The sequence below is a fragment of the Poecilia mexicana genome, unplaced genomic scaffold (assembly GCF_051168715.1).
Source record: "Poecilia mexicana isolate PSO_F unplaced genomic scaffold, ASM5116871v1 scaffold_8, whole genome shotgun sequence".
Lineage (NCBI taxonomy): Eukaryota > Metazoa > Chordata > Actinopteri > Cyprinodontiformes > Poeciliidae > Poecilia > Poecilia mexicana.
Genome location: NW_028263377.1, coordinates 3,463,001 through 3,481,814, shown reverse-complemented (window position 1 = coordinate 3,481,814; position 18,814 = coordinate 3,463,001). Strand labels below are relative to the sequence as shown.

The window sequence follows — 18,814 nt, the reverse complement described above, 5'->3', positions numbered from 1 at the left end:
AATTGGACCGATTAAAAACAAAACACACACAAACTTAAGAATCATACAGTAAAATTTTGTATAATTATTTCTTACAGAAATGAAATAAAGAAAATGAGACGATTATTTTGTGTCGTGCTATACAAGAGCACTAATGATAAAGAAATGTATATAATCAAATGGAAGACAAATCAATCCATCAGAGACAAGTGGAGCTTTGCAAAAAGTTGTTCTTGTAACATAACAGATTCTACACTGTCATTTGTTTAACAAAAGTCAAAATGGAAACACAATAAGAAAAAAAATTAAGTACACCAGGGCTGCAACTAATGATTATTTTACTAATCGACAATTATATCAGTTATTCTGCCAATTAATCAGATAAATTTTTTTTTTTACATTTTGCAGATTTTTCATGTAACCACTTAAGCTTATTTTTTACAATACTGGAAATACAAAAAAGATGCAAATGCACAAATAATTTCACTTGACAGACTGATGTAGTCACCAATTTCATAAACTCCATATAATTTGATTATACGTTTTCTATAATGTCAATAACAATTCTTATTATAAATTTTCTAAGCAGGTCTTGTTTGAGGGTATATTTAGTTTTTCCATAGCATAACCTTTTCTATTCTGTTTTATTTCAGTAACAGTCATGTGGAATCTGTTGATCTTTCTACGGACTCGTGGTTAGATTATAGTTATGATGAACCTTGTAAACATTAGGACGTTTTTATTATGTGTAATCAGTAAAAGCCCTGATCTGGATAGAAACTATCTGTGAGAAAGATGTGCATGTGTGTGTATCTGCACCACAAACACTAGTGTGTTAGTGTCACAAAGCCGTGAGTCTGATCCTTACATAAACTGATGCAGCTCGCTTATATAAATGCCGGTGCTGTTCCAGCTGTGACCAGCAGGGAGCAGTCAGCTACCAACTCATTAGTTACAATAGAAATCTCTCTTATTGGGGAAAGTCAGGTGCAGCAGCAAATCAACAGGCTAACAGAACTATGCAGATACACCGAAGGTTAGAATATATAAAAGCAAATAATAAGAAGAAGAATGAGAGACGTCTGGCATGAGAAAAATAATACAGTGCACGTATTAAAAGTTCCTCTCAGCAGGTGTGCTGTGGTGGCGCAGGGGTTAAGTACAACCCATGTATGGAGGCCTTAGTCCTCCATACAGGCTGTTGCAGGTTCGATTCCCAGCCTGGTGACCTTTGCCGCATATCTTTCCCCTTCTCTCATTACCCACTTTCCTGTCAATTAACTATCAAATAAAGGCCACTAGAGCCAACAAAATCTTAAAAAAAAAAAAAGTTCCTCTCAGCTGTAGAGAAAACAAGCTGCTGCAAGACAAAGAGATGACAGTGGCATCACTTGTTGGTATTTTTCCTTTCTAAAAACTTTTTTTTGGAAAAACTGAAAAGAAGCAATTCTTAAGAGAATCAGAATGACACAACTAACTATTTTTTTGTTAACAGTTATTTTATTGACTATTTTGACAATATGATAAAATAATTGGTATCAATTTTTATTTTTACTACTTTCGGGATAATCGGATTAACTGTTTCAGCCCTAGACTCAATGTCTGAGATAAGGTTGGGATTGGACATGTGTGTAGCAGTGATGTTTGACTGCTTGGTGTGAAAATGCACATTAGTGCTGAACATTTTAACAGAAGGCTTAGGTGGATAAATCCTCTAATCTGCATCGACCCAGGTTTTTAGAAATAGAGGAATCTTAATCACGCCAGTAAGTTCAGTAAAAACAGTAGCCAGCTCAAACTGTCAGGCCTGTTGAAATCCTGCATTAGTTAGGAAGGAGCTGCAGGGAACAACAAATGCCTTCTGTCTCAGAAACCCTTAGGCCGCGACTTTGAGAAAGGATTTGCTGCAGATCAGGCATGACAGTCAGAGCGGCGGAGCAGCGTTTTTACAGGTTTTACAGAGGCAGCCATCTGGATTTGTGCTTTAGAACCAAACTTTTTTCAAACGTGGATGAATGTGGTGACATTTACAGGACATTTCAAAGTAAAAGGAAAAAAATATACATTTTTTGGTGGGAATAAAAATACAACTTGTGAAAGTTTAGTACATAAATGTACTAAATAAAGAGATGGACATGTAAGTCAAGGGGTCCAGTTGTCTGACATAAATAAAAATCAAGCATTGCTGAGTTTATTTTATTTGTATTTTTTTGGATCTGATGATTGAACTGGATCTTGTGTTACTAACCAATCGGAATGGAGGAGATCTGAGTGTAAATGTCCAGCATGCGGTTGCCGTCTACGTCCACCAGGTAGTTTCCTCTGCTGTCTTCATAGTTACAAAAGAAGTTGACTGCACCAACATTCTGCAAACATACGTTTGGTTTTACTATAGCCCAATCAACAACATGATACAATACTTAAAAATAACAACTGACCAAAGAGTTTGATTTTATGTTGACACATTTAATCAAACACCACCAGTGCATCCCCCCCACCAAAGGTCAAAGTCTACCAGGGTGATGTTAAGAAAAAACTTGTAGATCCAAAAGTTTGTCACACTGGGCTGGGAAATATATTATTTAAAAAATACTAAAAATGAAGATTTTCAATATTTATATAAGTTTACAAAAAAGTCTTTATCTTCTACATATCTTTCTACATATAATATGCTTAAAACTTAGTTTTTCCTAATGCTCCTGAAAGCATCGCTTACTTTTCCCCACAACCACTTTAAAAACCTTCAGCACAGAGTGACAACACCATGGCAACAGCAGAACTCAGATGGCCCGACAAGAACAGCAGAGATCGAGTCACCTGCAGGGTGAGCTCAGTGAAATGTACGCTCAGAGTCAATAAACATGAAAAACGTAACATCTGCATTTGCTCCATGTTTTTTCCACTCATGTATGCATGTGAAATCAGACGTTTTATCTGTGAGAACACAAATTTAGAAGTTATGAATACAAGTTGCAACATTCCAACAAAACAAGTAAAGATCAGAGATTTAGAAATACAACTCTTCAACCCTGAAGTTATGGAACACTGGAGAGATCAACCCAACGTCAGGATGTGCATGCATTAAAGGGCAGCATTATGTATGCTGCCATTTCATAGCACAATCAAACTCCTATGTTACCTTCAGCTTTTTATAGTATTTCTTTAAAAATGAATTCAGGAAGACAATAACACATTATATGTTTTATTATGTAATGTTTTATATAAAGTTAACAACATACTGTAGAGATTCACTACACACAGCGAATCTCTCTCTGTGTGTGTGTGTGTATATACTGCTCAAAAAAATAAAGGGAACACTCAAATAACACATCCTAGATCTGAATGAATGAAATATTCTCATTGAATACTTTGTTCTGTACAAAGTTGAATGTGCTGACAACAAAATCACACAAAAATCATCAATGGAAATCAAATTTATTAACCAATGGAGGCCTGGATTTGGAGCCACACACAAAATTAAAGTGAAATGTTCCCTTTATTTTTTTGAGCAGTATATATATATATATATATATATAATACCTTATAATAATACAATTAATACCTTAAATTTGGATCTCTCAATTCTGATTTCACATGTATACGAGTTGAAAAACACAGAACAAATATTAAATTTAAGCATAGTCACTGACTTAAATTTACTAATTTTGACTCCTAGGCTTTTTACAGACAGTAACCTTACCCATATATCAATGCAGTTGAATAATTTCCCTTTGTTGACCAATAAAATGTTCTATTCTAATCTGTTCTGTGGTGATCATGTCTAGACGTGAAGCAACAGAACAAATAACAGATCAGTAATGAGTGTTATTTCACACACAGATCTCTGGCCCTCATTAAGCTGCAGACTGAATAACTTGTGTGAAGATAAAGTAATTAAGACAGAGGGGAGGCTCTGAGAGGCTCGCTCTGTACTTACACAATACAACAGATCAGAGGTGGCTCTCACTTACAGCTCACTCTGTATGAAACTCCATCTTTTCATTAGCGCTGGCCTTAGTGATCATGTGTACACAGAGCAGACGATATTAGCAGTCTTATACTTCAAGTGGAGCATGAGAAGATATCCATGTTTTATGTTTTACAGCATGTTTCTATAGTTTTAGGTGCTAAAACTTGACTTTTTTCTATAACAATTTCTGCTTCTGTAAGAAAATGAAATCTTAAGTAAATGTACATGTGCTAAATCAGTGTTGTTTTCCCAATGTTTGCACGGTTAGTGTAAAGACGAGCCAGGACGGCTGCAGGCCTCTGCAGAGGCACCGTGTCTCCTGGAGAAGTGAAATGTGGAACAGCATTTAACTGGTTCACTGACTTAATACAAGAGGAGATGAATCTGACCACACACACTGATGAGCTATATGTATGAAGAACCAGCCTTACACAAGTTCACATGGAAGGGAGAATAATAAAAAATTTACAACTAATCAGAGTATTTTAGAATAATTACAGTTTTATATCCACCCATATCCTCCATTTTAAAGGGCTAGTATGTATTTTCCAGGCAGATAGTGCCATTTTACAGCACAATAAAGTAACTATGTTACCTGCAGTTGTCTTAAAAAAGCAATAATAACTTTTAAGACAAATATAACTTAAAAGACATTTAAGAATTTAATGCCTTGAAATTGTACTTTCCGACACTCCGCCTTCTGGGAGTCATCACAACAGTTTTTCTGCATTTTTTCGTTTTCTTTCTGACCCTAAGAAAAGGGCCCATCACACTAGGACCAGGCTTCGGCCCCCAAAAGGTCTGTCAGTCTGCAGGAGGTTAGTAAATATGTTACAGAAGGTCTTAAATAGAACAGTTAAACTATTCTATTTAAGACCTTAAATAGAATATTTAAGGTCTTCAGCATGTCTGAAGACAGCATATCTTCAGACATGCTGTCTGAAGATATTAATTTCTGTTGCCAAAACCTAAAGCTAACCTGAACTCAATCCACACTTTGATCCTGAACATAATCCAAAACAACATTTCTTCTTATGGGAAACTACCTTTGGGCCCCATAAGAAGCAGTGGGTCCCCACAAAGTGAATATGGGCCTTACAATATATCAAATAAAAGGCCTGACACACAGAAATATTCCCACTCACCTGAATGTCTCCCAGTTGTTTTGTCAGCTCCTAAGATAAAAGAAAACAAAGCAAGGTTTGAAACACTCCATATGACCTGAGGGAGATACTCTGTTTTTGAATGTTTGCATGTGATTTGCACATTGTAACATTGTGCAAGGTTGCATTACTTGTGATCGGGGCCCAGGAACTGTAGTTTTCATTAAGGGTCCATCATAGTCGTACTCCACCTGCGTCTTCGCTGCTGCCTTACTGACGTACCGGCACCCTGATGGAAATGCATTAAAGAGAATGAATGGAACAAATACAAGAACAGAGACACTATATGTTCATGTATCTACACTGAAGTTAAAGTAGAATAACTTCAAGGTTAATGTATATCGTTATGGCCCCCAAATATTGGCATCAATCAGGTGTCTAGATGAACAGCCGGCTGCTCCTGTAATGTGACACTGCCAGGCCAACTTTACCAACTGCTTTACCTAACAAATGTCACTTTACTCTCTGAGCTTCAGCTAATGATGTGAAGGCAGGCAGCTCCGTCAGCTTTTCCTGGTAGAAAGGTTATGACTAGTTAAAGGGTTGAATTATGCAAATTCAAAAAATTTTTAAGTTTATTTCATGCAATAATGTTATTCCCTCTGAAGTGTTCCCTTGATTCTTTCAGGCATGTTTTGAGAAATCTCTTAATCTCCATGGTAACCATTAGGCTATGCAAAACACCTGGGTGGACTTAGCTCCGCCTTTGAGAATGAAGCTCCTCCTCTGAGCTGCAGTTTTCAAGCCTCCACCTCACAGAGCAGCCCTGCCCCACTCAGCTCCTTCAAACTAGCCAGCAGCAATTAGCAAACACCTGGTGGAACTGTGCATCTGCAGTTCCACCGAGCAACTTCTCAGTGAACCGCTGGTAAAAATGTTCATCAGACTGTCTTGGGAAAACAGAGCACCTTCAGTCAGAGGCTTCTTCAGATTCGCTGTAAGAGAGTGCTACAGGAGATCTTTCCTACCAACAGCCATCACTATCTACAACAACTCTTTGAAGACTTTGAATTAATGAGTTTCAAAACATGTCATTTCCCTTTAGGATCAATAAAGTATTTCTGAATTGAATTGAATAAGATAGAGGAGCCATGTTGTGATGACTTTGTTAAGGCGGAGTTTCAGAAAGAGCAGGAGTTTTTAAAGAGACAGAGGCCCAATTTAAAGTCAATTACACAGTAAAAATTTTTTAAAGTCATATTTTTATATATATATATATATATATATATATATATATATATATATATATATATATACATATACATATACAGGTGCTGGTCATAAAATTAGAATATTGTGATAAAGTTCATTATTTTCCATAATGTCATGATAAAAATTAAATTGTCATATATTTTAGATTCATTGCACACCAACTGAAATATTTCAGGTCTTTTATTGTTTTAATTTTGATGATTTTGGCAAACAGCTCATGAAAACCCAAAATCCCTGTCTCAAAAAATTAGAATATTATGAAAAGGTTCTCTGAACGAGCAATAAAAATAATCATCTGAATCAACAAAGTAACTCTAAACACCTGAAAAAGATTCCTGAGGCCTTTAAAAACTTCCAGCCTGGTTCATTACTCAAAACCGCAATCATGGGTCAGACTGCTGACCTGACTGCTGTCCAGAAGGCCATCACTGACATACTCAAGCAAGAGGGTGAGAAACAGAAAGAAATTTCTGAACGAATCGGCTGTTTGCAGAGTGTTATATCAAGGCACCTCAGTGGGAAGTCAGTAGGAAGGAAAAAGTGTGGCAGAAAACGCTGCACAACGAGAAGAGGTGACCGGACCCTGAGGAAGATTGTGGAGAAGGGCCGATTCCAGACCTTGGGGGAAGCAGTGGACTGAGTCTGGAGTAGAAACATCCAGAGCCACTGTGCACAGGCGTGTGCAGGAAATGGGCTACAGGTGCCGCATTCCCCAGGTCAAAGGTCAAGCCACTTTTGAACCAGAAACAGCGGCAGAAGCGCCTGACCTGGGCTACAGAGAAGCAGCACTTTGGACCACTGTTGTTCAGTGGTCCAAAGTACTTTTTTCGGATGAAAGCAAACTTTGCATGTCATTCGGAAATCAAAGTGCCAGGCTCTGGAGGAAGACTGGGGAGAAGGAAATGCCAAAATGCCAGAAGTCCAGTGTCAAGTACCCACAGTCAGTGATGGTCTGGGTGCCATGTCAGCTGCTGGTGTTGGTCCACTGGGTTTTATCAAGGGCAGGATCAATGCAGCAGCTATCAGAAGATTTTGGAGCACTTCATGCTTCCATCTGCTGAAAAGTTTTATGGAGATGAAAATTTAATTTGGTCTGGAATCGGCCCTTCTCCACAATCTTCCTCAGGGTCCGGTCACCTCTTCTCGTTGTGCAGCGTTTTCTGCCACACTTTTTCCTTCCTACTGACTTCCCACTGAGGTGCCTTGATATAACACTCTGCAAACAGCCGATTCGTTCAGAAATTTCTTTCTGTTTCTCACCCTCTTGCTTGAGGATGTCAGTGATGGCCTTCTGGACAGCAGTCAGGTCAGCAGTCTGACCCATGATTGCGGTTTTGAGTAATGAACCAGGCTGGGAGTTTTTAAAGGCCTCAGGAATCTTTTTCAGGTGTTTAGAGTTACTTTGTTGATTCAGATGATTATTTTTATTGCTCGTTCAGAGAACCTTTTCATAATATTCTAATTTTTTGAGACAGGGATTTTGGGTTTTCATGAGCTGTTTGCCAAAATCATCAAAATTAAAACAATAAAAGACCTGAAATATTTCAGTTGGTGTGCAATGAATCTAAAATATATGACAATTTAATTTTTATCATGACATTATGGAAAATAATGAACTTTATCACAATATTCTAATTTTATGACCAGCACCTGTATATATATCATAACCACTTAAGGTAACATTGTTACATGACTGTGCTATAAAACAGCACTATGTGCCTGTAAAACACATAATACTTTCCGGTCAAAAAATTTTTAACAGGATTTTATGAAAACGGAGTACACAGGGAGGCGCTACAGAGATTTAAACCAACAGAGTTTGATGCAGCATCCACCAACATTATTCCATATAGTAATAATCAATTTTATTTATAAACCCATAAAATGTATGTCTAATTAACATCTGCAGAAGTGAGGCTGCCATTTTGCACCACTGGCCACTGACAATCACCAGCAGGTGAGGTGGGTGAAGTGTCGTGGAGCGCAAACGACACAAACCGAATGAAGAGAAAACTCCCACCACCATCCTCTATATCAGGGGTGTCAAACTCAATTTCACCGAGGGCCACTTCAGCATATTGGCCACCCTCAAAGGGCCACATTGACGGTACAAATCAGGAGTGCCCAGCTGCAGTCCTTCAGACTGCAACTTTTAGATGCATCCCTGCTAAAACACACCCCAGGCAAAAGGTTGACTTCCCTCATTAGCAGCAACTCAATTCTGTAGAGCCTTATAATGAGTAAATGATCCAGGTGTGTTAGAGAAGGAACGCATCTAAAGTTGCAGATGGTAGCTCTGGAAAACTAGACTTGGGCACCCCTAGCATAAAATGTATGAAAATACAATGTTAAAAATAAATTGAACACCTCATATTGTTAAATAACTCTTTGGAGCTTCTGGTTAGGAAGCGCATTCGAAACCTTTGTTTGAAATGGCGCGTTAATTAAATTCAAGTCTCCATTACAGACCAGACAAAACTAAAGAGAATGCAACTTTGTGTTAATCCATTTGAGGAGCCGGTAGTTTATCTTGAGGAAATAAATGACGATGCAAAAGTTAATTAGACTGTAACATGCGCAGTGCGCTGCTCAACCACTGCGGAGGCAGTTACGCTACGCCACTGCGAAGAATTAAAAACCGCTGGGAGAAACTCATCCAGCGGATTTAACAAATGGAGCCTTCTGGGTTCATGTTACCCAGGAGAGCGGCGCTCTGGAGGAGCTGCAGACGTAACATATGTCCGTTTCGGAGAAGCGAAAAAAAAGAAAAAAAAAATCCTTAAAGCGCACACCGGACCCAGCAGGGTAAAACACTCAGAGTTCAGTTGATCTGTTTGGATCAGACAGATCCAACTGACTGGTGAATTAGCGCAGATTTTTCTGCAGATGGGAACCAGGAGGAAGTGCGTTCAGACCCCAGTGGGTGAAGTGATGCTAATTTAAGTGAAGTCGCTTAATTTAATTTATTAAAAGTTATTGGGGCCTCAGTCAGTGGTTTTTTTGTCACTACGGAGAAAAATGTAGATACATTTATCTGCTTAATTTGTGATGAGATCAGGATTCACGGTGAATATTCACTAAACCGCATAAAATGCGGCTAAATAGCCGATGTTAATATGATTATAATTTCACGGATAAAAATAGTACAGGGCCAATTTTTTTTTTTTTTTATGTTGTCGGTCAAGATAACGGATAACAAAAAAAGTCTAGCGCCACCTGCCGCCCTGACACCAACTCACACATCTTCATTCACAGTCTTACTTGTAAATCGATTTTTCTTTTCTTGGACGTTTTGATGTTAGCTTGTCGATGTCTCAGTTTTATTTGCTGGGAAAATCAATAAGCAGCTTAAGGTGACTCTGCTGCTCTCTAGTGGCGAGAAGCCGTAATGTTGGCTGGTAACAATCGGAATGCATTATGGGAGATGTAGTTTGTCGTCAATTCGTGCTCAAAACATATTTTAAGTCAATCATGGACCTATAAAACGCTGGGGGGGGGGCACATAAAATGACATGGCGGGCCACATGTGGCCCGCGGGCCTTGAGTTTGACACATGTGCTCTATATAATCTGGAGTCATGTAAAAACCATGTCTGACCTCTGATCTCATTTTTCTCATGTTTCTCTGAAACTTTAAAGAATCCCTCTGTGTTGTTCAATCCCCGTCTTCAGATTAATTTAAGGAGAACTAAATGGAAATTTGACCTTCTTCAAATGCAAAGCACACACCATGCACATCTGGAATCCAATATATCACACACTGTCACTGAAGTAGAAAACAACACCTCTTACTTTTCTGAAATGCTTTAACTAGAATTTGATTGGAACAAATAGTTCTTTGAGGCTGATATCCGAGAAGGGTCAGAGTTCACCCTGTGATGGTGAAAGAGTTAAAGGTGAGTCCATAAATGGAGTTTATATCCAGAGGTTGGCCGGATCTCAGAGAAGCAGGACAAACTTTGCTTCTCGTAATCTGTTAATTTGTCAGCTGAGTTGGCAGTTCCTCACTGGAACTAAAGGAAGCGGTTTAAACCAGCTCAGTCCTCTGGCACACATTGCTTTATTGTCACTGACTCTTATTCTAGTTCAAAGTGCTGGACTTCAGCACAGCTGGCCAATGACACATGGCTCTGTTACTGAGTTTTGATAAGCACATCCTGAGGTCAGTCAAACATTCACACAGATCATTCCATGAACTGTTGAACACGTCTAAGACTCCAAGGCTGAAGCTTACTGAAGATTCTACATTAATCCGACTCTTTCAGTGGATCATGGACTGAATTATATCGACCAATCAAAGCGTTTTACACTACAACCACATCCAACACATCCACCAATATGCAGATCAGTAGGTAAGTTGAAGCTAAGTGTCTTGCCCAGGTGCACATCAACATGTGACAGGGGGGTAGTGGGATTCAATCCCAGAAAGAGGACTACTGCACTCATCAAGGCCCAGTGGCACACAAACAAGGATGGAACACAACATAATGTAAAAGAGAGGCAGAAGAAGAGTTAGTAGAAAGTTATTATCTTACAGTAATCATCTTATTTTATTATGAAAACTGCTCTCCATCTTGTAAAAATGCCTAAATGACCCACATACTGCTTGACAGACCCACATTTCATCAGCTTTAATGAGCTTCAAAGCATGCCTTATCACTGGATAAGGCATGGATAATAATTAGTATTATTATTTCCTGTTCCTCAATAATTTAGTGGAATTGTTTTATTTTGCATATTAGAATACAACATTTATATATAAAAATCTAATATGCAGACATGCACTGAGAAATCTTCAGCTCAAATCTGAGATAATCTCTTCAGTAAATTAATAATATTACATAACACCTTACAACTGTATTGCAACAATTCAAAATTACACATATATAAATGACTTGTTCAAAGACAAAACAGACATTAACAAATATATAAAACAAATCTATCTAGAAATGTGCACTTAAAATTTAAAGTGTAATAACTGACATGAACACAATGCATTTCTAGATTTTTGTTGTTTTTGCATATTATTTTGTAGATGTGTAGAGGTCTGTACATTTTGTTTTTAAAATCCAATTTTTACATAAAAAGTGGCATTTTTAGTCTTTTATGTATTTTGTCCTTGTTAAAAAACATAAACAAAACGTTGGAACCAAAGAGTGGGTGATGGGTTGTTGTTTTGGGTTTACCTGCAGATTTCAGCCATAAGTTCTTCTGCACGCAGAGAGACAGCTGACGGCCGATCAAGCAGCTCGCCATGACCAGACAGCCACAGAGCGGAGAGCGACAGCGGCTGGCACGGCGCTCACTGACTGACTTCACTCAGGCACCTGCAGACCGGCACAGACAGAACGATGCTTCAAATCAAGTGATGAGGAGTTGAGTCAGAGCAAAGAGGGAGAAGGAAAAATGAGAAGTGACAGAGCTCTGCGATTGGCCGCCGGGCCGGCTGAGGAGAGCGACCAGCAGCCAGCCAGCTCCTCCGATCACAGCCAATCAGGGGGTCATGTGTCAAATCTTTACTACGCGAGTGATCCATCAACTGGCTGGCAAACTAATATCTACTTTCTGTTGCTCAAACAATGTCCAGGCAAACATTCATATGTTCACAGCCCATGATCTCAATCATGTTAAAATGAAAAGTACTGTTTCTGTAAAACCTGCTGACATTAAAGCTGCGAGGGGCACTGATGTTTAAGGGCAGAGATGTCGAGATGAGAGCAACTTGGAGCAGCACCCAGATCTCCACCAGAACAACAACAGAACCAAAACCTCCAACTTCTGATCTGCCTCCAGTAAACAGGAAGAATGCTACAGAGACATGGCTGTCTGCTCCTTCTCCTCACTCTTCAGCTCTTACGTAAGGCAGGCTGCAGGAACAGGAACATTCCAGTTAACTGCCTTCACATACAACAGAAAACCCAGCCCTTCAGACACACACACACACACACACACACACACACACACACACACACACACACACACACAAAGACAACAACAAAAACACCATAGACACACATGCATTCACACCCAGACGGTCTCTTGGCAACAACTCATGAACTGGATCAAACTGGTTTAGGTCGAGAGTTACACAAGACTGCATCTATGAGCCTGAGAGGGGGAGTAAGAGGGTGGGGGGCAGCAACAGAAGGGGGGTGCATAACAAAGTGATGAAGGGGGGGGCGAGGAGGGGCTTGGGGAGACTGGGAGTTTCAACTGTTAGGAGCTAAAATCAGAACACAAAGTTCTGATTTGAAACCCAGGAACCCTGCTCTGCATGCTGGGAGAGGCTGCGTCCTGATCGGTGCGTCTTCATGAAACGCATCAGGGCTTCTCCTCATGTAACCTGACAGAGACCTGATGGTCAGTTCCATCCTGTTTCTGCTGCACCCTGTCCACACTATGCTTCTCCCTCCAGTTCAGAGGCTTCACGGTCTCTGCCACCCAGATGTAGAACATACAGCTCACTGCATGCATGTGGTCTGAATGTTTAACTGTAGGAACCTCATTCAGGAACCAGGCTGGTACTCTGGAGATAAATACAGTAAAACTGGGCCAAAATAAACAACTGATGTTTGTTTCCATCTTATTGCTGGACAGGGGGGCTAGCCGTGTCATATTTGTGACAGTGGCAGTAATGGAGTGAAGCATTATGGGGCATTTAACTGAAGCAGAGAAGCAACATAATATAAGTACCGGTTAGTAAAATGTTATTTGTATAGCACCTTTCACAGATAAAAATCACAAAGTGCTTCACAAAATATAGGAAAAACACATCCAACATAACATTGAATAAATTAAAAGTCTGTCTGTACAAATGGGTTTATGGCTGCGTTTTAAAATAATCTACATGATGTAAACACAGCCGGGGGGGAAACAGCTCGAAGTGACAGATCTCCATGGGTTTTATATGTTTCCAGGACATCTATCAGGTTAAGAACTGTTCACCAGTTTTTAACCTGATGGACTGAGCTCTATGACTACAGTATTGATTCCTTCTTTGTCCAAGCAACAGTTTTGTATTTTACCTCGGCTAGTTTTACTCTGGTTACACAGCAGCAGCAGCAGGAGGAGGAGGAAGAGGGAGGAGGAGGAGCAGAAGGAGGTGGAGAGGCCCTCAGCTGATGGAGGGATGACAGATTAGTTTTTCATAAGGAAAAACTTTGAGTCTTACAAATTAAATAAGATAATGATACAGGAAGAAATGTGAATTTGGTTTGTTCTTCAGCCCAAAATAATTACTGAAGCAAATTTTAACAATGGTGAAGAAAATTATATTTAATGCTAAAAAGATCTGCAGGTCTCTTCCATGTCCTGAAATAAAGAAAATAGAGCCTCAAATCAACACCAGCATGAGACATTACAATATGATTTATTCTGATGCTCCACATTTGCTGCAGTGCCTGGATTTATAATCCAACTGTATGACCCAGTTTGGAGCGAGTTCCATCTGCTACACAGATGGCCTGACCTGACACCAGAACAGCCTAGGGGAAGCAGAAACACTGGATGACCCCAGGTCTGCAAATGACCACAGGTCTGCAGCTTCCACATGATGAAGCTTCTCAGAGGCTTCCTCAGCAGCCTCCTCACCCTCAAAACGTCTCTCTGCTCGGATCAAATCTCTGCTTGCTAACCTCTCTGCTCGCTTGAAAATTCTTTTCTGCTCGCACTCGAATAAAAAAGTATTGTTGCCTGGCAACCTCTCAGCCAATAGAATGAAAGTGTTATACTGGGTGGGTTTGTTTTCTTCTCGTGGGAATGCCTGTGTGGCTACTAAATATCTGCTAGCAGTGTACTACTACTGGTGGATATTTAGGAGAGGTACGTTTTGGGCGCTGTTGAGAATAAATAATGGTGTTTTCCTTCCATCTCTGTTAGCTAGTTGCTTAGCTAAACCTAAAGGAAATTACAAGTTAGGAAATGCAAATGAGAGCTCGGGTTAGAGGAAATGACAACTAGGGAACACCCTCTGGGGCGTAGCTTAGATAGAGGCTAACAAAGGAGATCACAACCCCTTCTGCGGTGCCATTTTGTCTTGCTAGATCTTCAAGGTAACATGTGAAATGGACCAGCTGTATTTTGGTATTAATAAATGGAATTCATGAATTCAACTCACTGACTCATCTTCAACCTCATACATCGAGAACTCAGCATGGAGAATGGATAACTCTCTACAAGGAGAAATGTTTGACAAAGCACAGTGTTGAGTACAAGCATTAGAAATTTCAAGAAGACAGACATGAAGTCCTGCTTTCAAACAGAAAATGTGTGCTCCCACTTATAGCAGAATAATTCACCCATACCAAAGCACCTCAGCTAAGTTCAGGATCCAATGATAAAGAGACACTGGGAGAAAATGGCTTCCATTTCAGAGCCAAAACCACCATTGACCCAACAGAACACAGGAACAATTTTACAGTTACCAAAAAAAAGAGAAAAAAAACATGGTTGGTTTCCAGCACTTCTGGGTAAATATTCTCCTGAGACAAAATGTGAACTTTCTTGTAGGTGTGCATCTCTGTACATCTGGTGTAGAACAGGCACAGTGTTTCAGGAAAACTACACTGAGTCAGACATGGAAGTGACATTATAATGGTCTGGAGCTGCTGGCTGCTTCAACACCTGAACAACTTCACAGGGAGTCTGCTCTCAACCAGAAGAATCATGAAGGATCATGTCTGGCAGAGGGACAGTGAGTCAAAGCACACTCCCATCTGACTGGCTACAAGAAGAATGGCACAAACATCCTTCATAGTGATGTGAATGATTCACCGCTTGATGGTCGTGGCAGCACAAACATTTTTGGTGCAACTTGTTTTTCAAGTTAAGTTTTCAAGGTTATTTTTTCCCCCTAAGTCTTTGTTCTTGAATAAATAAAATCCTAATTTCAGAGCTATTTACTTAGGTTATCTTTGTCTGGTTGATTAGCATTAGTTTGATGATCTGAAAACACAGCAGTCCATGCTAATACGGGTAGATTTTGACTTAGAATAACTTACCAGCTGATTTAAGAGTTCCTGGTTCCAACTGTCTTAAATGTCCCTGCACAAGGCCTGCTCCTGCAAAAACATATTAGGTAAATTAATATCAATAATTAGTCATTTAAGGAATAAGGAAAGAAAGGAAAAGCGATCTGGATAAGAAACTCAACCCCAGCCATTTAAAGCAAACAGAATATGAAATTAAAGTGTTTGATTTGTTTAAACTCCAGGCACTGCTGGCTCTGTTTTCAGTACAAAAGGAAATGGTTTTATTTTCTGAATTCACAACTTTTTTAAAAATTAGCAATGTGACAACAAAAAACATCAACAGAGCTTTTCAGTAGAGGAGATTATGCTGCTCCACATTTCCCTTTACAGTATATCGCTCTACTGCACAGACAGCTGACAGTCCTGGCTCCAGAACAATCAGAAGAATGACAGATGTACAGCTGGGCCCTCGCATGTTAAAACAACCACAGTTTGCTGATGGCTGCTGGTCAGGCGGCGTACTTGGCCTGGTCATCGTCTTCAAGAAGCACACTTTCAATGGTTGCAATGGCAGAATATTTATTTCTTGGTCAAATTTGTAAACAATTTATTTTGCAAATAATTTCATATCTATGTTAGGAATTCTGCCCTTTAGAGAGATAACCACGCTAACCATGTAGTTAATTTTTTTTAAAATTAATATTAAACAAACAGTATACAATATTAAACAAAAAGAACATTGGAACATAGGTAGGAAAAAGCCAAAACAAAACATTGGGGTAAGACTATAAAAGACAAGCATGTAACAGTAAGGCAAATGATAAAAATAGAGCAAGATTTAAAACAAAAGGAAAATAGAGATATTGGCAGTTACTGTTTTTGCATACACAGATTTCAAATGTTTCAGTGAGGTGTAATACAGTTTAAATTGGTCAAGGAAAAAAAATCAAAACAAGCAGCAGAACCTCTCCATTTACAGCCGTGTATATGATATTTAACAAGCAAGAAGACAATATTTACCACTTCAGATATTTGCCTATCAAGGTCAACACAGTATAATATATGGATAATGGTCATCTCTAGGATGTCCACAGTTTACAAGAAAAGAGACAAGGAAAAAAAAGATGATTAAGGGATTCTCCTGGACATTCACAAAAGCCACAACATGCTGGACCAAATTTAAATCTTTTGTGCAAAAAGTCAGTCACTGGGTAAATATTGTGAGATTTTGAAGTGAGTCTCTCTAACCTTTAGTGAAACTGGCCATTTGAGAATGCCTTCTCAATTATAGACAAATTTGTTGTTACCAAGATAACAGTGTAATCAATAAACAATTTAGATTTGAAGGTAGTCACTAGTACAACAATATTGCACTTCCTATCAGTCAGAGTACAGCCTCCAATTTTCAGTTTGGGTAAGGATGAAGAAACATTAGAATATCTTTTTTTTTTTTTTTTTTTTTTTTGTAGCAGATCTCTAATATTTAATTTTTTTTTTTTTTTATAAATTTTTTATTAGGTTTTAACAGCAAAATACAAAATGTGCAAAAGTATATGAACAAGATATGAAGACTTTTTTTTCTATAACAGAACCGAACAAAAGTCGTACAGAACACATGGATAAGCCTTCCCAAATAAAATCCAGAGGACTAAGAAAAGAAAACAAGAAAAAAAAAAAACAGAAAGTAGATATGTTAGAAGAAGAAATAAAAAATACATTAGTCTTGTGTGCAAAGTACAATGATATAAAACTAGGTCTTAATAGTGAAAGAAAGGGGGGGGGGGGGAAAAGGGGGGGGGAAAGGATTTAAGAAAAAGGTACATCAATGGGTATTAATGACAAAATAAATAATATGATAATGTAAATAAAAAAGGTCAGGCAAAAGCAAAAATTTAGTTGGGCACCATACGGGACGGCAATGTCTGAACAAAATCAAAAAACGGCTGCCAAATCTTTAAAAATTTGGTTGTGGAACCTCGTAGGGTAAATTTAATCTTATCAAGTTTACTAAAGTGTAAAGCATCTTTAATCCAGATTTCAAATGAGGGAGGTAAAGCTGATTTCCAGCACAGCAATATTCTACGCCTTGCCAACAAAGTGAGAAATGAAACCAGATCAGCCTCAAGTCTAGACAAAGAAACCGTCTCAGAAAGTACACCAAACAATGCAGTTAGTGGATCAGGCTGGATGGACATATGAGCTACTTCAGACAAGGCTGCAAAAATGTTTGTCCAATAATGCTTTAGTGATGGGCATGACCAAAACATATGGATCAGTGAGGCCGGTGTTTGATGGCAACGATCGCATTCCGGACTAACGTTTGGGTATATTTTTGAAAGCTTGGCCTTAGTCCAGTGAGTACGATGCAAGACCTTACACTGAAGTAGTCCATGTCTGGCACACAGTGACGAACCATGTACACGGTAAAGAATTCTGTCCCACAAGTCATCTGGAAACAGAAAGCCAAAGTCCTCCTCCCATGCCGCTTTGATTGAGAGAATTGGGGACTCACGAAAACAGCACAATCTCTCATATAGACATGAAATAGGACCCTTTTTCGGTGGGGGAGGTGACAGAAGATTATCCAAATCATTAACAGGAGGTTTAAAGGGAAAGAGAGAAGTTTTTGCCTTGACATAACTTCGGACCTGTAGGTAACGAAAAAAGTGGCTCTTTGGGAGGTCGAATTTTGCAGAAAGCTGATCAAAGGAGACGAATGTACCCTTCCTCATAGAGGTCACTAAAGCTTTTGATACCATGAGAGAACCAAACGGAGAAAGCACTATCGATCATAGAGGGCCGGAATAAAGGGTTCTTGAAGATAGGAGATTGTAAAGAAAAAAAGTTTAATTTAAAATAGCGGCGGAACTGAAACCAAATTTTCAGAGTCACTCTCACCATTTTGTTGTTCGGAATTTCAGCTCCTGATAGCAATTTGGGAGCATAAACTAAAGCAGACAAAGACGATCGTATACAGGATGAGGCTTCCAAATCCAACCAAGCCGGGGCACCGTCCAAATCATTTGCCTTTAACCAATAAATAAGAATTCTAATATTGGATGCCCAATAATAAAACATAAAGTCCGGCCATGCCATTCCACCCACACTTTTTGGTCTCCTAAGATATGATTTACGAATTCTAGAAGGTTTATGATCCCAGATAAATCCAGTGATGATTTGGTCCAGTTTGCTAAAAAAAGAAACGGGGATAAAAACAGGGACACACTGAAAGAGAAAAGAAAACTTGGGAAGCACATTCATTTTAATCGTATTAATTCTCCCAGCAACGGATAAATGAAGCAAAGACCATCTATCTACGTCTTGTTTGACCTTGTCCACCAACGGCTCAAAGTTAAATTTAAAAAGGTCGCAAAATTTACATTTGACCTTAACCCCTAAATATGTAAAACCATCAAGGGCAACCCTAAATGGAAGAGAAGCAAGTGAATATTTTCGAGCCACCGAGTTTAATGGAAAAATTTCACTTTTGCCAAGGTTTAGTTTATAGCCAGAGATGCGGCT

The 18,814-nt window shown here is 39.0% G+C and overlaps 1 protein-coding gene across 2 annotated transcripts in view; it reads right to left on the bottom strand.

Moving 5' to 3' along the window:
* Window positions 1-18,814, bottom strand: part of abat (4-aminobutyrate aminotransferase) — a 40,371-nt gene that overhangs the window by 10,675 nt on the left and 10,882 nt on the right. For both annotated transcript variants that reach the window (XM_015012563.2, XM_088008030.1), the window contains 5 exons: window positions 15,323-15,382; window positions 11,510-11,650; window positions 5,244-5,341; window positions 5,095-5,124; window positions 2,228-2,345 (listed from right to left, as the gene is read on the bottom strand). In XM_015012563.2, coding sequence (XP_014868049.2) covers window positions 2,228-2,345; window positions 5,095-5,124; window positions 5,244-5,341; window positions 11,510-11,579 — 316 coding nt within the window. In that variant the 5' untranslated portion in view covers window positions 11,580-11,650; window positions 15,323-15,382. The remainder of the gene's footprint in view (window positions 1-2,227; window positions 2,346-5,094; window positions 5,125-5,243; window positions 5,342-11,509; window positions 11,651-15,322; window positions 15,383-18,814) is intronic.